General features: G+C 38.8%; 1 protein-coding gene across 1 annotated transcript in view; it reads left to right on the top strand.

Moving 5' to 3' along the window:
• Positions 1–23,264, top strand: part of ENPP3 (ectonucleotide pyrophosphatase/phosphodiesterase 3) — a 437,931-nt gene that overhangs the window by 272,075 nt on the left and 142,592 nt on the right. Inside the window, exons 15-16 of the mRNA XM_053710678.1 lie at positions 16,342–16,469; positions 16,887–16,953. Coding sequence (XP_053566653.1) covers positions 16,342–16,469; positions 16,887–16,953 — 195 coding nt within the window. The remainder of the gene's footprint in view (positions 1–16,341; positions 16,470–16,886; positions 16,954–23,264) is intronic.

The following is a 23,264-nucleotide window of genomic DNA, read 5'->3' as shown; positions in this document are numbered from 1 at the left end:
TCACTTTTCTCGCAAACTCACAATGATTACAGCACTATTTCATAATCCTTGGAGGTTGAACTTCAGCTCCACAAAGCGCTGTATTAGCGAAGCGCTGTAAAGTGAAGCGCTGTAAAGTGAGGTATACCTGTATTATGTGCTGCAGGCTCACAGCACTTCTTAACCTCCCAACTGGGGATAGACGTTTTAGCTTTTTATTTAAAATTGGCGCCTTCTTACCGGGCAAAACAACTTAACTCATCATGAAAGTTTTATAATTCTGTGAACACAGAATGAGTAAAGATGTAATTTATATTTAATTTCTCATCTATAGATTCCTTTTAATTAATTTATATCAATTTATGTCTGTCCCAGTACACACAATGTAATTTGAATAGTTATTTGTACTTCACAGCAGCTTTTAATTGGGACATTTCTGAATTACTGACGCACAATTTTTCACTTTCCTAAAAACTGGTTGAAGACTCATCATTCTTCTGCCTCTTCGGGTCTGTAACAGGTCCTCCGCTTCTTTATACTTAACCTCTGGTCTTCCAAAGGGTTATCTCCTATATTTAAAAAAAAAATGTTTAGAAAATATGGTTAATAATGGGTATTGTTAAAATTGAGCCCATCTGCTTTTGTAGCAAGATTACAAGTTGTGCGGTATAGCTGTAGCGTAAGCACCGTGCAAAATGGGGCCGTACCGCTATCTCTATACCGCCGGTATTACAAGTCACCCTAAAACTTTATTTTTTTGTGCAATATGGTGCGGTACGCTGCATACTGCACAATAACAAAGTTCAGACTTTGCGTGCTCGTGCATGTTTTCCCCCATAGAGATCAATGGAGAAAAAATGTAGGAAAAAAACGCCTATGATTGCGAAATCGCTACCGCATTTTCTCACTCCCCATTGAAGTCTATGGAGAAAGGTTTTACAAAACTTTCTTAACACCCTAACATAAACTCCTAGTCTAATAACCCGAAACCGCCATCCCCTCACATCGCCAACACTAAATAAAGCTATTAACCCCTAAACCACCGCCCACACATCGATAACACTAAATAAAGCTATTAACCCCTAAACCGCCGGCCCCCACATTGTGACTCCCTAAATAAAGCTATTAACCCCTAAACTGCCACATTGCGACAAACTAAATTAAACTATTAACCCCTAATTCGCCGTCCCCCACTTTGCGACAAACTAAATTAAACTATTAACCCCTAAACCTAACACCCCCTAACTTTATATTAAAGTTGCAATATAACTACCTTAAAATTAAGAAAAACTTACCTGTGAAATAAAAAAAAACTAAGCTTAAACTATAAATAAACCTAACATTACTATTTAAAAAAAAATAAAAAATAACAAAAATAAAAAAAATAAATTAAAAAAATGTAAAACTCCTAACAGTATGAAAAAAATAAAACTTGACATTACAAAAAATAACAAACTCTAAAATTAAACAAAATAACAAAATCTAACATTCAAGAAAAAACAAATGAAATTATCCAAAATAAAAAAGTTATTCCTAATTTAATACCCCGTTTAAAATAGAAAAGCCACCCTAAAAAAAAAACACCCCCTAATCTAACAATAAACTACCAATAGCCCTTAAAAAGGCATTTTGCAGGACATTGCCTTAAAGAAATCGTCTCTTTTACACAAACAAATACAAAGTCCCCCATAACAGTACAACCCACCACCCACCCAACTCCCCAAAATAAAAAAGACCTAACTTAAAAAAAAACCCTAACCTACCCATTGCCCCTAACGGGGAATTTGTATGGGCATTGCACTTAAAAGGGCAATCAGCTCTTTAAGTGCCCGTAAAAATAAAAAAAAAGCCCTAATCTAAAAAAAAAAACCACTCCAAAAAAGAACCTAACCCCAAAATAGGTAATCACCATTCCTGAAGTCCGGCGGCAAAGGTCTTCTTCCACCTCCACTGCGTGCCACCTCTGCTCTGCACCACCGGGATGAAGATTGAAGATTTTTGGGGTGTTTTGTTTTTTTAGATTAGGGCTTCTTTTTTTTTCATGGGTACTAAAAGAGCTGATTGCCCTTTTAAGGGCAATGCCCATACAAATGCCCCTTTAAGGGCAATGGGTAGGTTAGTTTTTTTTTTAAGTTAGGTCTTTTTTATTTGGGGGGGTTGGGTGGGTTGGGTTGGTTGTACTGTTAGGGTTTTTTTTTGTGTAAAAGAGCTGATTTCTTTAGGGCAATGCCCTGCAAAAGGCCCTTTTAAGGGCTATTGGAAGTTTATTGTTAGAATAGGGGGTGTTTCTTCTACAAGATATGACGAGTCCACGGATTTCATCCTTACCAATGGGATATTAACCTCCTGCTAACAGGAAGTGTCAAAGAGCACCACAGCAGAGCTGTATATATAGCTCCTCCCTTCCCTCCCCCTCCAGTCATTCTCTTTGCCTGTGTTAGTAATAGGAAGAGGTAAAGCGAGGTGTTAGTTTAGATTCTTCAATCAAGAAGTTTTTTATTTTAAAATGGTGCCAGTGAGTACTATTTTTCTCAGGGGGAAATCGTCAGTCTATTGCTTCCCAAGAGGAGTGAAGACATCTTATTTTCTGCCCTGATGTTGATGATCTTAGCAAACATTATCTAAGATCCATGATGGTTCCCACAGCACAGCTGAAGGTAGTGTAAGAAAATTTTCAGTGTGGAGAACGGTGTCTTGCTGAAAGGAAATGGTGTACCTGGAATCCCTTTATATTATTTCCCAAAGTATGTAAATATACCTTTGAGGCTTATTTAGGGCTGGACGCTGGGCATTGCGGTTTGCTTAAGGGCTGTTAACTTTATTACTGGCCTACAAGAGTGCAGTGTTACAATGTTTTTTGTGTATACAAGAGGGCACATGGCTTTATGTTTTTTTTCTTACAAGTCGACATGTTGTTTTTACTTGCGACCCATACGGGTCTTAGTCAGGATTAGAGTAATGCCCACAATGGGCGGGGCCTATTTTCACGCGCTCAGACGCGCAGTATCATCCGGATCGCATAGCAAGCAGAGGCTGGGGCCTAAGTTGTCTCGGCCTATCGAAGGGTTTTTCAAGCTTATCAGGCTACAGCAAGTGTATTCCGGGGGCAGGTAGGCGCCACAGCAGAGCTGTGGCATGGTGCAGGGGCCAAATTAAGATAATAAATACATTTCTGTTATAATCAATATATTTTGTTACATATCTAAGCAAGTGGATGCAATACTAATGGAGTATTTTAGGCACTTAAAATATTTTTTTCTGTTCCAAACACGTTTTTGCAGATATCAGAAAAATAGTTGCGCTTTTAAAATTTAAAGGCGCAGTACAGTTTTTTTGCATTTACATTTTTGCATACAATTTGAATTCAGAGCTCAATATTTTAAGCAAAGTACGACTATTATTAATATTGCTAGTCTGTTTAACATGTCTGACACTGAGGAGGAAACTCCTTGCTCTATGTGTTTAGATGCCACTATGGAACCCCCTCTAACTTTTTGTCCCTCGTGTACTGAGAGGGCCTTGCAGTGCAAAGCACAGATTTTATGTAAAGATAATGTGTCTAAAGATGATTCTCAGTTTGAGGAGAATCAGGGTATACTGCTAACTTCTCCCCAAGCATCACAACCTTTAACGCCCACCCAAGCGACGCCTGGTTCTTCATCCGCATCTAATTCATTTACTCTGCAGGATATGGCTGCAGTTATGTCAACTACCCTTACAGAGGTATTATCTAAGTTGCCAGTGTTACAGGGCAAACGCAGTAGGACAGAGGTCAATGTGAATGCTGAGTCCTCTGATGCTTTGTTAGCTATTTCCGATGTACCCTCACAGGGATCTGATTTGGAGGTCAGGGAACTTCTGTCTGTGGGGGAACTTTCCGATTCAGGAAGTGCGGTACCTCAGACGGACTCGGACGTCATGTCCTTTAGATTTAAGCTTGAACACCTCCGCCTGTTACTTCGGGAGGTTTTAGCGACTCTGGATGACTGTGACTCTATTGTGGTACCACCAGAGAAATTGTGTAAGATGGACAAATACTTAGAGGTACCTGCTTACACTGATATTTTTCCGGTTCCTAAGAGAATCTCGGAGATTATTAAGAGGGAATGGGACAGACTGGGTATCCCGTTCTCACCCTCTCCTAATTTCAAGAAGATGTATCCCATATATGACACTGTTCGGGACTCTTGGCAAACAGTCCCTAAAGTGGAAGGAGCTATATCTACCCTGGCTAAGCGTACAACTATTCCTATTGAGTACAGCTGTGCTTTTAAAGACCCTATGGATAAGAAATTGGAGGGTCTTCTAAAGAAATTGTTTATTCATCAGGGTTTCCTCTTACAACCAACGGCCTGCATTGTACCAGTTACCACTGCGGCGGCCTTCTGGTTTGATGCCTTAGAAGAGTCTCTAAAGACTGAGACTCCTTTAGAGGATATTTTAGATAGAATTAAGGCTCTTAAGCTGGCTAATTCTTTTATTACAGATGCCGGCTTTCAGATTGCCAAGTTGGCGGCTAAGAATGCCGGATTTGCCATTTTAGCGCTTAGAGCGTTATGGTTAAAATCTTGGTCTGCTGAAATCAGTGACGTGCGGTGACATCAGAGGCTGGTGAGGCAGTGGCTAGGATACACCTTCATTCTTTAGATATTCTTTGTTGAAGAAATAGCAATGCACATGGGTGAGCCAATCGCATGAGGTATCTATGTGCAGCCACCAATCAGCAGCTACTGAGCATATTTAGATATGATTTTCAACAAAGGATATCAAAAGAATGAAGAAAATTAGATATTAGATAGATGTAAAGAAGGCATCTAAGCTAAGGAGACAGCCATTTTTGGTTCAGCACCCTGGATAGCACTTGCTTATTGGTGGGTGCATTTAGCCACAAATCAGCAAGTACAACCCAGATATTGAACCAAAAATGGTCCGACTTGTAAACTTACATTCTTGCTTTTCAAATAAAGATAGCAAGAGAATGAAGAAAAAGTGATAATAGGAGAAAATTAGAACGTTATTTAAAATGGCATGCTCTATCTGAATCAAGAAAGAAAAAAATGGGTACAGTGTCCCTTTAAGACTTTATATAAAATAAATATCAGTGGTATGAAATATGTAGGTAGAATGGTAAAAAAATGCATTACTTACTGATTGGATTACAACCCTGACAACTTTACAAAGATTTTGTATTCTCCGTCACAAAATTCTCTTTACATCTGACCACCGACTAATACTTGACAATCCCCAGTCAATAATACATTACAAAGTAATGTACTATATATAATATTTAAGTACTTATTTTTATTCAGTGTAATATGTTAAATCAGTGTAACAAAAACAATGACAGAGGGCTATTCTGTTCTGCTCTACCTTTGATGTGGACGTTTTTATTGTTTAAGGTTTGACACCTGTGCACTGCAAAGTGTGCCCTGACTTGTGTCCAGTATCTAGTTCCTAAACAGAATTGTAAATGTTTTGTCAAAAAATCTGGTCTATTATTGCTGTCCCTGGGCTCTATTAACCTTAACCACAGTGGCAATACTAAATACTAAACCAATTACCTGTCTCATGATACTAAGACAAAAATGCTCATCCAGAGACAGAGTATATATTGTTAGTATTAAATCTATATTCATGATGCCCCTGATTCTATGAGATCATGGATCTACTTTTTTTTGTGTGACTGTTGCAATGTAATTTAATTTTTCAAGCATGTGTGAGAAATATCAGGGAATATAAACAGGCACCAAAGTATGTATTTTTCTTTTATTTAATCACTTTCATGCAAAAATACCAATTTTTACTTGAATTGACAGTGTCAATTCAAGTAAAAATTGGTATTTTTGCATGAAAGTGATTAAATAAAAGAAAAATACATACTTTGGTGCCTATGTATATTCCCTGGACCCTGATATTTCTCACACATGCTTGAAATTACATTTATTTGTAGCTTCAACTTCAGGTTCTATCAAGCCTACTGGTTGTGAGGAGGAATAACACAAGCGGGATCATCATTATCTAGAGTTCCCGCGCTTACAGGCCACACACAAATCACCTAGAAAATAAACTGCAGCATCTGTTCTAGAGAATGCGAGAGAAGGGTCCTCCTAAGAGTCCTAAGACACTAAGCACTCACTTTACTAATGTTTTACGGTTACCTCATTGCAGCAGTGGGTGATAGTTAGTCAACCTCAATGTTTGCAAAGCAAAATAAATTGTGTAATATTTCTTTGATTTCAACTAGAAAAATCCACTTATATTTCTCAGACAAATCAGCTGCAGTACCAGAATATTTTCTCTATAAATTGCCCAATCCTATAAACCAAAAGATTACTAAAATTAGATTAATCTACAGGGGTAGCAAGAACACCAGGACCCTAAGTTTATGTTTTAACAGCAACTCAGGAATGCAAAAATACCTTCATATACAAGAAGAAGGAAGCCTTCCAGGAATATATAGAGCTGCTGCTATTGCTGAGTGACAAACCATATTTACAGTACTGCTTTGTGCATGATCAAGCTCACATTAACTCTGCTCCCTTAACTTCTGCACTAACCACCATGGCTATCCTGAGAAGCTTAAAAGGAGACTGATTTATACCCTAAAAACTTCCTTAACATAAAAACAGGTGCTAGAGTCCTAACACAGAACACTAAACATATGCTCCAGGACAAAAACACAGCACAAGGACAACATAAATAAAATCTACAAGGAAAGGAAAGACCATTGAGTAAATAGGCTATAATGTAGGTAAGGAAATCCAAACACATAAAAAAGTATGAATGGGACTATGGAGGTTAACACTCAGATCCATAACCCATAAAAATGCCTACACATCTCCTATATAAATATATATAGTGAAGTATATAACTTGAAAACAAGAAGAGTGTGTCCAGAGCAGGATCACAGAGTAAAGTATTGTGTTTCTGATACAAATCAGGCTCCTTATTGAAGGGATACACTGTCTGAGGGGGTAACACAGGGGATGCAATGAAAGTGAGTCAGAGAGTCCATAGACACCATGGGGAAGTTAAAGCAGCCTCAATTTTATTTTACTAATACATCGTGATCGCATTTCAAGCCACCCTCGTTCAGAACGTCTTACTATTTTAGTAACTGTTTGTCAGTGCTATACTGTGGTGTTTTTCACACCAATTTATAAGTTATGACATTTATTAACCTCATTAAATTGGTGTGAAAAACACCACAGTATAGCACTGACAAAAACAGTTACTAAAAATAGTAAGACCGTACGTTCTGAACGATATATAACATTTTGCACCTACTTAAGATGCGCCTTGAGGACTCCTCCTCGGGCCACGGGCTGGCTGAGCTGACACTGACAGTTTTATATATTATACACGCCGCGGCCAAGTTCACTCACTGACTGAGCTCCACTGACTGAGTTTGAGTCTGTTTGATCTGATGACACGTCACGAACACTGTATCGCACGACAACAGACGCTGACGCTCAATTCCTTCCCGCCCGGCACTCAGCCCAGAAACTCAGACATGCTCATGTCTGATTGGCTGAGGGGCATGCAGGGCTCCGAAGCTTGAAGAGACAAGCCTCCGGTGGGAGCAGTATGGGCTGCAAGAGAGACTGCATTAACACTTATTCTCCTCTTGGTGGCAGTCTCTAGCAGCCCATACACTGCAATACATTCATATTGCGCAATGGAAGGATAGCTGGCCTCTACTTTCTTGCGCAATATGAATGTATTGTATTAATATTACGTTTTTTACAATACAAGTCAAATAATAAACTATTGAATAAAAAAAGGCTGTAATACATACATTGGCCAGGGGAGGCACTTCCTCACCTGCCTCCTATGACTGCACGTCAAAGCTTTTGGCTATTCCTTTCAAGGGGAAAACCCTATTCGGGCCTGACTTGAAAGAGATAATTTCTGACATTATGGGAGGTAAGGGTCATCTCCTACCTCAGGATAGAACTGCTAAACTGAGGGGTAAACAAAATAATTTTCGTTCCTTTCGGAACTTTAAAGGAGTCCCCTCATCTTCCTCTTCTTCCGCCAAGCAGGAAGGGAATTTTGCTCAGGCCAAGTCCGTCTGGAGACCCAACCAGGCTTGGAACAAGGCTAAACAACCCAAGAAGCCTGCTGCTGCTACCAAAACAGCATGAAGGGGTGGCCCCCGATCCGGGACCAGATCTAGTAGGGGGCAAACTTTCTCTCTTTGCCCAGGCTTGGGTAAGAGATGTTCAGGATCCTTGGACACTGGAGATCAGCTGGAATTCAAAAGTTCTCTCCCAAGGGGGAGGTTTCTTCTGTCACGATTGTCTGCAGACCAGACAAAAAGAGAGGCATTCTTACATTGTGTAAAAGACCTCTCTACTATGGGAGTAATTCGTCCCGTTCCAAGACTGGAACAGGGACAGGGATTTTACTCAAATCTTTTCGTGGTCCCCAAAAAAGAGGGCATGTTTCAACCCATTTTAGATCTAAAGAGTCTAAACAAGTTTCTCAGAGTCCCATCCTTCAAAATGGAGACTATTCGAACAATTCTACCATTGATACAGGAGGGTCAATATATGACTACCGTGGACTTGAAGGATGCATACCTTCATATTCCTATCCACAAGAATCATCATCAGTTCCTAAGGTTTGCCTTCCTGGACAAACATTTTCAGTTCGTTGCTCTTCCCTTCGGGTTGGCCACAGCACCCAGGATCTTCACAAAGGTTTTAGGGTCCTTTCTGGCGGTTCTCAGGCTACGGGGTATTGCAGTGGTGCCTTATCTGGACGATATTCTGATCCAGGCGTCGTCTTACCATCTGACAAAGTCTCATACAGACATGGTTCTGTCCTTTCTGAGGACTCACGGGTGGAAGGTGAATCTAGAAAAGAGTTAATTAATTCCACAGACCAAGGTTCCCTTCCTGGGAACTCTAATAGATTCCATATTTATGAAAATTTTCTTGACAGAGGTCAGAAAGTTAAAGATTCTGAATACATGCCGAGCTCTTCAGTCCAATCCTTGGCCATCAGTGGCCCAGTGCATGGAGGTAATTGGATTGATGGTGGCGGCAATGGACATCATTCCGTTTGCTCGTTTTCATATCAGACCACTACAGCTGAGCATGCTCAGACAGTGCAATGGATATTATGCAAATTTGTCTCCTCAGATAGATCTGGATCAGGAGACAAGAGACTTTCTTCTTTGGTGGTTGTCTCAGGATCATCTGTCCCAAGGGACGTGCTTCCGCAGACCCTCATGGGTGATAGTGACGACGGATGCCAGCCTTCTAGGTTGGGGTGCGGTCTGGAATTCCCTGAAGGCTCAGGGTGTGTGGACTCAGTCGGAGTCACTTCTTCCAATCAATATTCTGGAATTGAGAGCAATATTCAATGCATTTCAGGCGTGGCCTCAGTTGGCTTCAGCCAAATTCATTCGCTTTCAGTTGGACAACATCACGACTGTGGCCTACATCAATGATCAGGGAGGAACAAGGAGTTCCTTAGCGATGACAGAAGTATCCAAGATAATTCGGTGGGCGGAGGCCCACTCTTGTTATCTGTCAGCAATCTACATCCCAGGAATGGACAACTGGGAAGCGGACTTTTTAAGCAGACAGACGTTTCATCGGGGGAGTGGGAACTCCATCCGGAGGTCTTAGCCACTCTGATCCTCAGATGGGGCAGACCGGAGTTGGCTCTGATGGCATCTCGTCAGAATGCCAAGCTTCCAAGATACAAATCCAGGTCAAGGGATCCTCAGGCCGAACTGATAGATGCCTTGGCAGTGCCTTGGTCATTCAACCTAGCTTATGTGTTTCCACCGTTTGCTCTCCTACCCCGGGTGATTGCTCGGATCAAACAGGAGAGGGCTTCAGTAATTCTAATCGTGCCTGCGTGGCCTCGCAGGACTTGGTATGCTGATCTAGTGGACATGTCCTCTCTGCCGCCGTGGAAGCTTCCACTGAGGCAGGACCTTCTCATTCAGGGACCCTTCCAACACCTAAATCTAGTTTCTCTGCAACTGACTGCTTGGAGATTGAATGCTTGATTTTATTAAGCGGGGGTTCTCTGATTTGGTTATTGATACTTTGATTCAGGCACGTAAGCCTGTCACTAGAAAGATCTATCATAAGATATGGCGTAAATATCTTTTTTGGTGTGAATCCAAAGGCTACTATCTTTCCTCCAAGAAGGATTGGAGAAAGGGTTATCAGCGAGTTCCTTAAAGGGACAAATCTCTGCTTTGTCAATTTTACTACACAAACGTTAGGCAGATGTTCCAGACGTTCAGTCTTTTTGTCAGGCTCTAACCAGAATTAAGCCTGTGTTTAGACCAATTGCTCCACCCTGGAGTTTGAATTTAGTTCTTAATGTTCTTCAAGGAGTTCCATTTGAACCCATGCATTCCATAGATATTAAGTTGTTAGCTATTTCTTCTGCTCGTAGAGTTTCGGAGCTTTCAGCATTACAATGTGATTCTCACCTTAGCTTATCTTCCATTCTGATAAGGTGGTTTTACGTACCAAACCTGGTTTCCTTCCTAAGGTTGTTTCTATTAAGAATATTAATCAGGAAATTGTTGTTCCTTCATTATGTCCTAACCCTTCTTCTAAGAAGGAGCGTATGTTGCATAACTTGGACGTGGTCCGTGGCCTGAAGTTTTACTTGCAGATGACTAAGGATTTCCATCAATCATCTTCATTATTCATTGTTTTTTCTGGAAAGCGTAGGGGTCAGAAAGCTACGGCTACCTCTCTTTCTTTTTGGCTGAAGAGTATCATCCATCTGGCGTACTCGACTGCTGGACAGCAGCCTCCTGAAAGAATTACAGCTCATTCTACTAGGGCTGTGGCTTCCTCATGGGCATTTAAAAACGATGCTTCTGTTGAACATTTATGCTTACCTCATAAATTTATTTCTTCTACGATATGACGAGTCCACGGCCCACCCTTTCATTTTTAAGACAGGTATATGTTATATTTTAGTTAAACTTCAGTCACCTCTGCACCTTTGGCTTTTCCTTTCTCTTCCTAACTTCGGTCGAATGACTGGAGGTGGAGGGAAGGGAGGAGCTATATATACAGCTCTGCTGTGGTGCTCTTTGCCACTTCCTGTTAGCAGGAGGTTAATATCCCACAAGTAAGAAAATACATGGACTCGTCATATCGTAGCAGAAATTCATTTATCAGGTAAGCATAAATTTCCTTTTTTATTTTGGGGTGACCTTTTTTATTTTAAACAGGGTATTAGAATAGGAAAAACTTTTTGAATTTGGATAATTTAGTTTTTTTTTCTGTAATGTTAGATTTTGTTATTTTGTTTAATTTTAGAGTTTGTTGTTTTGTGTAATGTTAGATTTTATTTTTTACAAAATCCATAACTACTGGTCTTTGATTGCGGAATGGATAGTTGCAGTATAGGCCATGCCGATCACAGTAAAGCCGTAATGCACGACTTTTAATACCGTTGAGATTACCATTCCACACTCAAAGGCCATTTTTTAAGCTCTAAAGCCGTACTGCACAACTTGTAATCTGGGTCTTGGTTAGTTAATCATGTTGTTATAGAATAGCATATCAGCCAAGTCTACACATTTGTAAAACAAATTAACATCCTTTTACAGCAATTGTTTGACAACAGCAAAACTCCATCCACCATTTGTCTTATTTGGAGGAGCTTTAGGCCCATATTTATCAAGGTCTGTCTGACCTGATCCGACAGTGAGGATCAGGTCCGACAGACCTCGCTGTATTCAGCATTGCACCAGCAGCTCACAAGAGCTTATGAAAATGAAGTATACACGCCCCTTAGCGAAAAAAAAATTCCCATATGAAAATGAAGTATACACGCCCCTTAGCGAAAAAAGATCCTTCACCCAGGCAAATATAAGTACTGTTGAGCTTAAAATTAAACTTTTATGATTGGGGCAAGCAATTTTAAACCACTTTCCAATTTACTTTTATCGAAAAATTTGCTTTGTTCTACCGTTTTTTTTTTTTGTTGAAAGCTAATCCTCGGTCAGCTAATATGCTAATTTCTAAGCCCTTGAAGGCCAAATCTTATCTCAATGCATTTTGGCATATTTTTTTTACAGCTAGACAGCGCTAGTCCATGTGTGCCTTATAGATATCATCATATAGATACCTAGGAGTCAACACTGATTGGCTTAAATGCAAGTCTGTCAAAAGAACTGAAATAAGGGGGCAGTCTGCAATGGCTTAGATACAAGGTAATAACAAAGGTAAAAAGTGTATTAATATAACTGTGTTATTTATGGAAAACTGGAGAATGGGTAATAAAGGGATTATCTGTCTTTTTAAACAGTAAATATTCTGGAGTAGACTGTCCCTTTAAATATGCACCAGCTCAGAGATCTTTAGATAACTGTGCCCTTAGTGTTAACTAACCATTTGGGTGACTAATACAGCATGAGAAAGGTATTATATTGCTAAGTCACCACAAATGAAAAAAGGCATTCACTCAAAACCTACAGTTTATTAATAAAGCAATGCACATGCACATGTGTTTCAAGCCTTGTATTTAATTTATTAATGTGAATAATAAATAATGTTCAGTAGCCAAATAATTAAGCATTAATACCTCTCTAAACTTATTTTCTTTTTAAATTAAATATTATCTGTGAAATTCCTATGTTTAAGTTGCAAGCTAAAATTAACAAGTCACGCACTGTGCATCCAACTGCCGTTTCACTCAATGCCCTCGCATTTTTCAAGGATGTTTCCTCTCTGCTGCACCTGCAGATCATGCTTTTGGTTCCTGTGATTAAAGGGACAGTTTAGTCAAAATTAAACTTTCCTGATTCAGATAGCGCATGTAATTTTAAACAACTTTACAATCTACATTTATCATCAAATTAGCTTTGTTCCCTTGGTATTCTTTGTTGAAAGCTAAACATAGGTAGTCTCATATGCTAATTTCTAAGCCCTTGAAGGCCACCTCTAGTTCATGTGTGCCATATAGATAACATTGTGCTCACTCCCGTGAAGTTATTGAGTCAGCAGCACTGATTGGCTAAAATGTAAGTCTATCAAAAGAACTGAAATAAGGGGGCAGTCAGCAGAGGCTCAGATACAAGGTAATTACAGAGGTAAAATGTGTATTATTATAACCCTGTTGGTTATGAAAAACTGGGAAATGGGTAATAAAGGGATTATCTATCTTTTTAAATCATACATATTTAATTTGGAGCATACTACCCATTAATAATTTGTTGTCCTTTAACATTTTCAAATGGACAACAAATGGTTAATCACAGGAACCAATAGCATGCTCTGCAGGTATTTGAAAAGAGGACAACAGCAGAGAGGAAACATCTTTGAAAAAGCCAAGGGCATTAGGCAAAACGGACGTTGGATGTAACGGAGAACAACACATCACGAATAGCGGGTGGAGCCTAGAAGTGTTCTGACGTTGAGATTAGCTAGAGTGCAATTACTGCTTTCGGTATCCTTGTGAGCACTGCCCACCTCCTCATGTGATGTGTTCATCCGTTGTTTTCTTTAGTTTTAAAAGTTTTTACTGCTTTAAATAAATGTGATTAACAGTTATTAATCATCATATAGAGCAGCTGATTTCTGTCTGACACATCTTTAAAATCGCTGCTGTTACTCAGAGGTGGGTTAACAGCTCATAAGAGCGTAAGTAATGTCCATTTAGAATAGGGGGCCTAATTATGAAAGGCCTGTTGGACATGATCCGACATTGCGGATCATGTCCGACAGACCTCGCTAAATGCTGAGAGCAATACGCTCCCTGCATTCAGCATTGCACCAGCAGTTGTGTACTGCTGGTGCAACGCCGCCCCCTGCAGATTTGCGGCCAATCGGCCGCTAGCAGGGGGTATCAATCAACCCGATCGTATTTGATCGGGTTGAATTGCAGCGATGTCTGTCCGCCTCCTCCGAGCAGAATGTCATTTTAACGCTATCGACCCTGCACTAAAACACACATTAGAAATATAACTTTGGGACTCACTGCACACTGCTGGTACTGAGCACAAACCGCCACTGATCCAATCATTGGTCGCACTACTCAGTTGTGTAACTAGCGCTGCAGATTAGCGATGTTTTCCTCTCTGGACCAGCAGTGCTCTGATGGTTAAACACACAAAGGTGCAGGATCTATAATATAGAAAGCAATTTAATACACAAGTACTTACACACTTAGGGCTAGATTACAAATGGAACGCTAATTTATCACACTCTCATAAACAGGCATACTTGCATGTGTGCGGGCGCATGATAAATAACCAGCTACTAAAAGAAGCTGGTTATTGCTACTGCAAGCTTGCGGTAGCATTTAGTGGAATAGGGGTTAATAACTTTTATTAGTGTCTGCGATGTCGTGGGCAGCAGATTAGGGTTGTTTAGACTTGGGGTTTATGTTAAGGTGTTAGGTTTAAATGTAACTTTTTTTCCCCCATAGACATCAATGGGGTTGCGTGATGGTAAATCTTTCATTCTGCACTTAAGGTGTTTTTTTTCTAACACTGTCTCCCCATTGATGCCTATGGGAGAAAGCGTGCATGAGCACGTCAAAGCAGCCCTTGGATTTTGTGCGGTATGGAGCTTAACACCACCATATCGCACGCACAAGGAGGCTTTTCAGTAACTCGTAAAGGGAGAGTGAAATAACGCAACTTTTTTGGCATTCGTTTCACACCCTGTTTAGCCTAAAACTCTTAATCTAGGTGAAAGATATTATGTGTTAATATGCGTTCGCATTGCGCTCAACATGTAATTCCAGCGATATTTAGTGCTCCACTTGTAATCGTAATTCCAGCAATATTTTGCGCTCCGCTTGTAATCTGGCCCTTACTCTTTTATAATTTGTTCTTCTCTACCCAACTCTGGTATACCCTGCAGGTTTGTGCAAAGCATTAATGTATTTAGTGTTGTTATCTGTGTTAAAGGAATATGAAACAGATTTTTATATTCTTTATAACGTCTAATTATGCATAGAAATTAATTACTAATAATAATTATGCGTAATCTTTACAATGTGCTTTCACTATTTATTTTGCCTCATTTTCATATTATTTAACTCTGAAATTGTGTTATTTTGCATTCTATGGGAGTTGAGGTGTTGTGCATATATAAAGTGTTTTATGTCCCTTTAATATTAATAACTCCAAACCCTATACCATCATATTTGTTTCTGATTAATACAGGGTCATAAGTTAATTCACCACTGAAAAAAAATATGTCCCTCAAAATGTGTTGACAATGCTGAAAATGTATTTTTATTTAAAGGGACTTGAAACCCATACATTTTCTTTCATGATTTAGGTAGAACATAAAATTTTAAACAACTTTCCAGTTTGCTTCTATGATCAAATGTGCTTCATTCTCTTGGTATCATTTGTTGAAGGAGCAGCAATGCACTATTGGTATCTAACTGAACACATGGGTGAGCCAATGACAATCGGTCTATATATGCACCCACCAATCAGCAGCTAGAACCTAGGTGCTTTGCTGCTCCTGAGCTTACCTAGATAAAGCTTTCAGCAAAGGATAACAAGAGAAGGAAGCAAATTAAATACAGGTAGCCCTCAGTTTACGCCGGGGTTAGGTTCCAGAAGGAATGGTTGTAAATCGAAACCATTGTAAATTGAAACCCAGTTTATAATGTAAGTCAATGGGAAGTGAGGGAGATAGGTTCCAGGCCCCTCTCAAAATTGTCATAAGTAACACCTAATACATTATTTTTAAAGCTTTGAAATGAAGACTTTAAATGCTAAACAGCATTATAAACCTAATAAAAAAATCACACAACACAGAATATATAATTAAACTAAGTTAAATGAACAAAAACATTTGCTAAACAGCATTATAAACCTAATAAAATAATCACACAACACTGACTTCACTTGCATTTTTCTGCAAACAGTTCTTTCTATGCATTCCAATCTGGACTGATTTATGACAGGAAGATCTTGTTCCTTTGAAATCTGCTCGATAGCTCAGGTCTGGTTAAACTGATTAATTTCAGCTTGCTTGGCTTTGCGGCAACACAAGCGAACAGCTCCACCTACTGGCTATTTTAATAAATGCACTGCTTCTCAATGCTTTTCAATAGCAGTCACATGACTGGAAAAAAAGGTTGTTATTCTGAAACGGTGTAAATTGAACCGTTGTAAAACGAGGGCCACCTGTACTAGAAATACATTGGAAAGTAGTTTAAAATTGTATGCTCTGTCTAAATCATGAACGTCTAATTATGACTTTACTGTCCCTTTAAATGTCTTTTATTTATTGTATTTTTTAAACCACTGGACCATGATTACAAATATTGTATTACTAGTTCATATTAAGCTGGATACTAATAGCAACTGTCTTAATATGTATTTATTTATTACAGTGTCGGAAGGAAGAGCAACATTTTAAGCCTTACTTGACTTCTGATCTTCCGAAACGTTTTCACTACGCCAACAATATACGTATTGACAAGGTTCATCTGTATGTAGACAGGCAGTGGCTTGTAGTAAGGTATTACGAATGTCTCATAAAATAGTTTTCATTTTGCTTTGAGGATAAGTAACCTAAAAAAGGAAATACCCTAATATTGAATCCAGCAGTTCATAGACTGATATTTTCTTTTAATAAACATATTCATTATGTTCTTATTAAAATATTCACTAAGTGGGGCATAACTGTATTATCAACATAAAACTAAATGTGTTGCTTACTACAATATTATGCTATAGGGATATTCTTTAAGCTTTTATTTAGTTTGCTTATTTACCAAAGACCTCTATTTTTATATTGGGTATACTTTTCTTTGCTGTCTGCTCTTCTCATTTTACAAGTTTGTTTTATTTGCTTTGTCTGACCGCAGGCTAGAAATGAAGAAAATTGTACAGTAGAAAAAACAAAAAACTAATGCATTCTTTACTCTTTAAATAGGGATAACAAATATACATTTTGTGGAGGTGGAAACCATGGATATGACAATGAGTTCAAAAGTATGGAGGTAAAGTACAATACCTTAAATAAATACATTAAATAAAAAAAGGTAAAACCTAGTGAGACCAAAGGAACAAGGACTTGTGCACATATATAACCATTCTGTTTGCTGTTTAAAAAAAATATATACTACAAAATGTTTAACTATGTCTTTGAAAAAAATGCAATATACTTATTTATTTTACCCCCTTTTCCTGAACTTTTAACTCTGAAAATTGTGAGTTCTCCAATTCTTACAATTAAAAGTGCACACCACAGAAGGCAATTAAAGACCAATATAAAATCAGCAATAAGAGTGTGCAAACAAGGCTGTGTTAAAGGGACAGTAAAGTCATAATTAGAAATTCATGATTTAAACAGAACATACCATTACTACTTTACAATTTACTTCTATTATTTTATTTGCTTTGTTCTCATGTTATCCTTTGCTGAAAGGTTTATCTAGGAAAGCTCAGGAGCAGCAAATAACCTAGGTTCTAGCTGCTGATTGATGGCTGCATATATATACCACATGTCATTGGCTCACCCATGTGTTCAGTTAGAAACTAGTAGTGCAATACTGCTCCTTCAACAAAGCATAGCAAGAGAATGAAGCAAATTTGATAAAAGAAGTAAACTGGAAAGTTGTTAAAAATTGTATGTTATTCCTAAATCATGGAAGAAAATTTTTGGATTTCATGTCCCTTTAAAGTAACTAACAGGTTATCATCACCGCCTTGTTAGCATACTTACTATTTCCTGTTTTATATCTGTCCCTAAGCTTCCTAAGCAGAAGAGATGGATACATGGAAAACGTATGTCATACTGTTGGCACCCTTTACTTTATTGAAACTCAAGGGAATTGACAAAGACAGCAATTTTTAGAGTCAAATTACAGTAAAAGGTGACAAAGTTTATTGCAAAGTATTTTTACTATACATAGTTTTATTATAATACCAATATCAAACTGATTAAGGTCCCTTTAAAACTTATAATGCTCAGGCACAGTGTGAGAATGGATTCTAACTATTTAGAGGCCCAAACTTAAAGGGACATGAAACCCAAAATTTCTTTCATGATACAGATAGAAGTGAATTGGAAGGTTCTTTCAAATGATATGCTCTATGATCTAATTTGCTTCAATCTCTTGGTATCCTTTGTTGAAGAAACAGAAATGTACATGGGTGAGCCAATAACATGAAGCTTTATATGTGCAGGATACCAAGAGAACAAACCAAATTAGATAGTAAAAGTAAAAAAGGAAAGTGGTTTAAAATTGCATGCTCAATCTGAATCATAAAAGAAAAAAATTGGGTTTCATGTCCCTTTAATGTAAATTATAACAGACAGAGGGGTCGATTACAATCCTTTAGAAATAATCTTATCTAATGTTTTAACAGAAAATCACCTTTGAAGTCTATGGAGATTTTTGTAGATATATCATTTGATAAACTTTTATACAGGATTGTGATTGACCCCAGAGTGGTTTATATTAAGAATTTACACAGGGATTATGCTTATCAAGCAGAACCCGATATGCTGCCTTGTTATTGATAATTTACTGTCAAATTCTGTAAAATTCAGATACATAAACTACTAACCAATATAGAGAAGGGCTCTGCTCCAAAGAGCTTACAGTCTATAGAACACTTATATTGCTGGTTAAAGGGACATTTAAAGTAAGTTTTTTTTGTTACATTTTTAAAAAGTATTAGTTGTTGTAAATCCTACTTTCATGTACTGAGACTAAAACACTTGTTTTTGTCTTTACGCTTGTGAGGCGTGTCAATGTCAACCAATAGAGCAAAAGATCTTTTTATCAGCCAATGACATATCAGTCCTTAAAGGGACACTGTACCCAAAAAAATTCTTTCATGATTCAGATTAAGCATGCAATTTTAAGCAACTTTCTAATTTACTCCTATTATCAATTTTTCTTCGTTCTCTTGCCATCATTATTTGAAAAAGAAGGCATCTAAGCATTTTTTTGGTTTCAGTACTCTGGACAGCAATTTTTTATTGGTGGATTAATTTATCCACCAATCAGCAAGGACAACCCAGGTTGTTCACCAAAAATGGGCCGGCATCTAAACTTACATTCTTGCATTTCAAATAAAGATACCAAGAGAATGAAGAAAATTTGATAATAGGAGTAAATTAGAAAGTTGCTTAAAATGTCATGCTCAATCTGAATCACAAAAGAAATTTTTTGGTTACAGTGTCCCTTTAAAGTCAAGTTGTAGGAGGCGGGGCTTGGAGCTGTGATTGCAGAGCTCCGGGACCTACTGCTCAAATTTGGGGTAATAAACCACAATACGAGTCCCCAGCACCACTACGGACCAAGGTGACAGTGTGAGGAACACACAATGGGAGGATGGAGGGGCTAACAGAAAGCGCTACAAGAATCTGAAAGCGCGAAAGCAGTAACGTATAGTAGCCGGACGCCATCTTGCCCACGAGGTAAAGCGGGATGCGACTAGTAAAAAGTTGATAGAAAGCACCAAAGCAACTGACCCGCATCGGAGGGACACCGGCACTTCACCGCGGACATAAGGAGAAAGTCCGACAACCAAGTAAGGCTTGAGAGGCATAAATGGCCATATTTCACACAGATTACTAAGGGAAAGAACTCGCCTACAATAAAGGCAACATTAAGAAACAAAAGTACATATGCACCTAAGTGCTGACTATAAGCCTATATGAATCAAGAGGGGTGTGCAGTAAAAGTTCTCTTTTGAAACACAAGAAAGAACATAGCATTTCAGTGAAGCAAATGTAACCTGTACCATTCTCAACTAAGAGGGGTCTGCCAAACCTAATGTTTAAAAGTTTAATAACATGGCGCCAAAGGCATACTATATGACAATCATACTTCAGTGTGGGACATTATGTTTTAATCACTAGGTATCGATGTAAAATAATCCAGCCACCTTAAGATTGATATGCAGAGGGCAGAGAAAAGCTGCACAAGGCTGCTACACAGATGAAATGTGAAGCTAAGCTCAGACAGAGTAAATAAAACTGCCTCACTACAGCTGGTGATATCTTCGTTGTTAATACAGCAAAGATCCACTACTTAGCCAACATAATTTTCTTAGCTCCATGAGTGAGAGGGGGAACTTTAAATAAGGATCTTTATTGTACGCTGCAGATAATATAAGGAACCATACAAGAGCCCTCATACTCTGATATCAGTTGTAGGTGCAAAGAAACAGTCATATAACTGGGAAAGCAGAGACCGGTAAAACACTGGCATCAACTTACACCCAAAAATAACCTGCTGACACACAACCTATTATACGAACACATCTATTCTCCTAAGTGACATCTTTTCTATCTGTGGGATTGGACATACTTTTTCTAACTTGTTTGCGGGTGCATATTTATCATCATGTCGGTCAGGAAGCACAATAAACCCTCCCAAGGGCTTAAACCCTCAGCAGCTACCTTATTCTTCAAACCAGCAAGGGGAGAAAAAGCACCAGAAAATGCCAATACCGTCACAGAAGACGATGCAGATTCTGACATAGATTTACAATTGAATGAGGAGGAAACTATACCCGCTACAAAAGCTGACCTAAGAGCACTAGTGTCAAAACAGGACATTAATAAGAACTTTGATAAATTATGGGAGAAATTCGACTCCTTCCAAAATACTATTACTAACAGCCTTGCAGAAATAAAACAGGACATCACAGACTTAGGCTCAAGAGTAGACACATTAGAAGAAGCTGAAATCAGCACTACAGAAGATGTGACAGCTCTTAAACATCAACTGTGTGAACAGCAGCAAGAACTGACGGAGATACAAGACAAGTTAGAAGACATTGAAAATCGAAGTCGTAGGTGTAACTTACGCCTAAAAGGGATACCTAAATCGGTCTCTAGAGATGAGCTACAAATTTATTTGCACCAACTCTTTCAAGCGATTACAGGCGAAGTTGCTGATGAAAAATTTCAATTAGAAAGGGCTCACAGAGCTTTAAGAGCCAAACCGAGAGAAGATGCACCACCCAGAGATGTAATTGTGAGATTTTTCAGATTCCCAGAGAAAGAAGAAATACTGGCGGCAGCCAGGAAAAACCCTACTTTCAAATTCCAGGGGACAGTTATTCAATTTTATCAAGATCTGTGTGTCAAAACACTGCAACGGAGATTCCATCTAAAACCACTCACTACCCTGCCGCGCAAGAACCAGATCAACTACCGCTGGGGGTTTCCCTTCAACTTACACATCTTCCACAATGGGAAATCTCTAAGTTTGAAAGATCCTTCGGAAATCCCTGAGATCTGCAGCAAACTACACCTAGATGTTCCAGATTTACCACAAGTTAAACTCCCAGAGGACGGGTCGCAGAAAGCAGCTGACGCTGGTCAACCACAAAGGCAGAGGTGGACCAGAGTCGCGAAGAGAAAAACCAAGACATGACATTTCTTCTCTATGAGCAGAACTGAGGGTTTGTTAATTTAGGTGTACACTGGATATTTGTGTAGGGGGAGATGTTTCACTATTTTTCTTTGTGTTGCCATCTCTAACTGGGAGACGGGATCAAACTGGTACGCACTAAGGCTCTACTGTTAGAGGTCCAAGTTTAGAGAGAACATGGTAAAGGTCAGTGTAGGGGGTTTACAGTAACCGCGTGGAGCAATGTTAGATAGATGTTACAAGATAGGGACCTATCTAACTACCAGATTATTTAAGTCTAAAAACCTTAAATTTTGTTTAGCTTACATTAGGCTCACAAGCAGTGAAGGTAACAAATATTTACAAAATGTTTTTTGAATGTAAGGGGGGGGGAAAGGGGAGGGAATTGCCCTTTTTTTCTTTGTTCTTTATTTAGCTCTTAATTGTAAGAGTAATATGTTTTTTCTTATTGACAATGTTGATGTTTTTGTTATGGTTTATGTGTTAACATTTTGTTTTGCCTGCTCCTTTGACATGACTAGGAAAAGAAGCTCATATCTGTACTGGCTATGGAAGACTGCTATAGATAAACAAAAGGTGGATCCGCGGGGGGAGCCCCAGACCGAAAAATGTGAGTAATGACAGGTGACATTAGACTTATTACCCATAATGTGAGAGGATTAAACTCAGACTTGAAGCGTAGAACAGCAATGAGCCAATATGCTAGACTAAAGGCTAATGTAATATATTTACAAGAAACACACTTCACCAAAGAAATTGTCCCAAAGTATTGGTCGAGGAATTTCGCCCAACATTATCACTCTACAACAAATAAAAAGAAGAGGGGAATGTCAATTTTATTGCATAATTCATTGGGTTTGGTGGTGGAAGAAACAATCAGAGATCCAGAGGGGAGGTTTTTGATAATCAGGGGGAGACTCCGTGATAAACAGATAGTTTTGTGCAATATTTATGCACCTAATGAGACACAGATTTCTTTCTTTTCCCACATTTCATATCTGCTCACCCAGTGGTCTCAGGCTCGGATTTTGATTGGAGGGGATTTTAATATATCCATGTATGCACATTTAGACACAAAAGGGAACAAATTGACTCAGAAACAGTTGAGACACAATTCTCTGGTCAAAAAGATTAAAGAGGTTTTCCTATCACACAACACAATAGACTCTTGGGACACATTATATGGTAAAACCACGGATTACACATACTATTCTCACGCACATAAAATCTACTCTAAACTAGATTATGTTTATCTGAGCCAAATCTGGATTCCAGACCTACGGGCCTCCACCATTCATGCATGTGCATGGTCAGACCACTCCATAGTTCAGGTGGACATCAAAGAAACATTCCAAACCAGCGCTTCTCGCTCTTGGAACTACGACCCTTCTATCTTACAAAATCCAAATATACATAACTCCATATCTCGTGCATTAGCAGAGTACTGGGAACTGAATGCAGGAACCACTAATAACCCGATTAACGCATGGGCAGCGCACAAGCCCTTTATTAGGGGATTGCTCATTAAAGAAAAGGCCATTTTGAACAGAACTAATAGATCCCAAATCGACTCTTTACAAGCACAAATAGACACCCTGACTAAATTACACCAACAAAACCTAGCAGCAGCAACTTTTCAAGACCTGGTATCTAAAAGGACAGAGCTAGCGACAATTCTGAATAAAGCATCTCTTAGAGCAGCCCATAAGTTAAAATCGCAATACTTCTTGTACTCCAATAAACCTGATAAGTATTTAGCACACAAACTTAGGGAAAAGATTAAATCTTTTGCGATCCCATATCTACAGAAATCCGACGGAACTTGTACCTCAAATCCCCAAGAGATAGCAGATACCTTTGCCCAATATTATGCACATCTCTATGACGGTAAGAAAACTAACCAGGACGATCAC

This window comes from Bombina bombina, chromosome 4 (assembly GCF_027579735.1).
Source record: "Bombina bombina isolate aBomBom1 chromosome 4, aBomBom1.pri, whole genome shotgun sequence".
Lineage (NCBI taxonomy): Eukaryota > Metazoa > Chordata > Amphibia > Anura > Bombinatoridae > Bombina > Bombina bombina.
The sequence above is the reverse complement of the archived record's forward strand: the minus strand, read 5'-3'. Positions and strand labels throughout refer to the sequence as shown.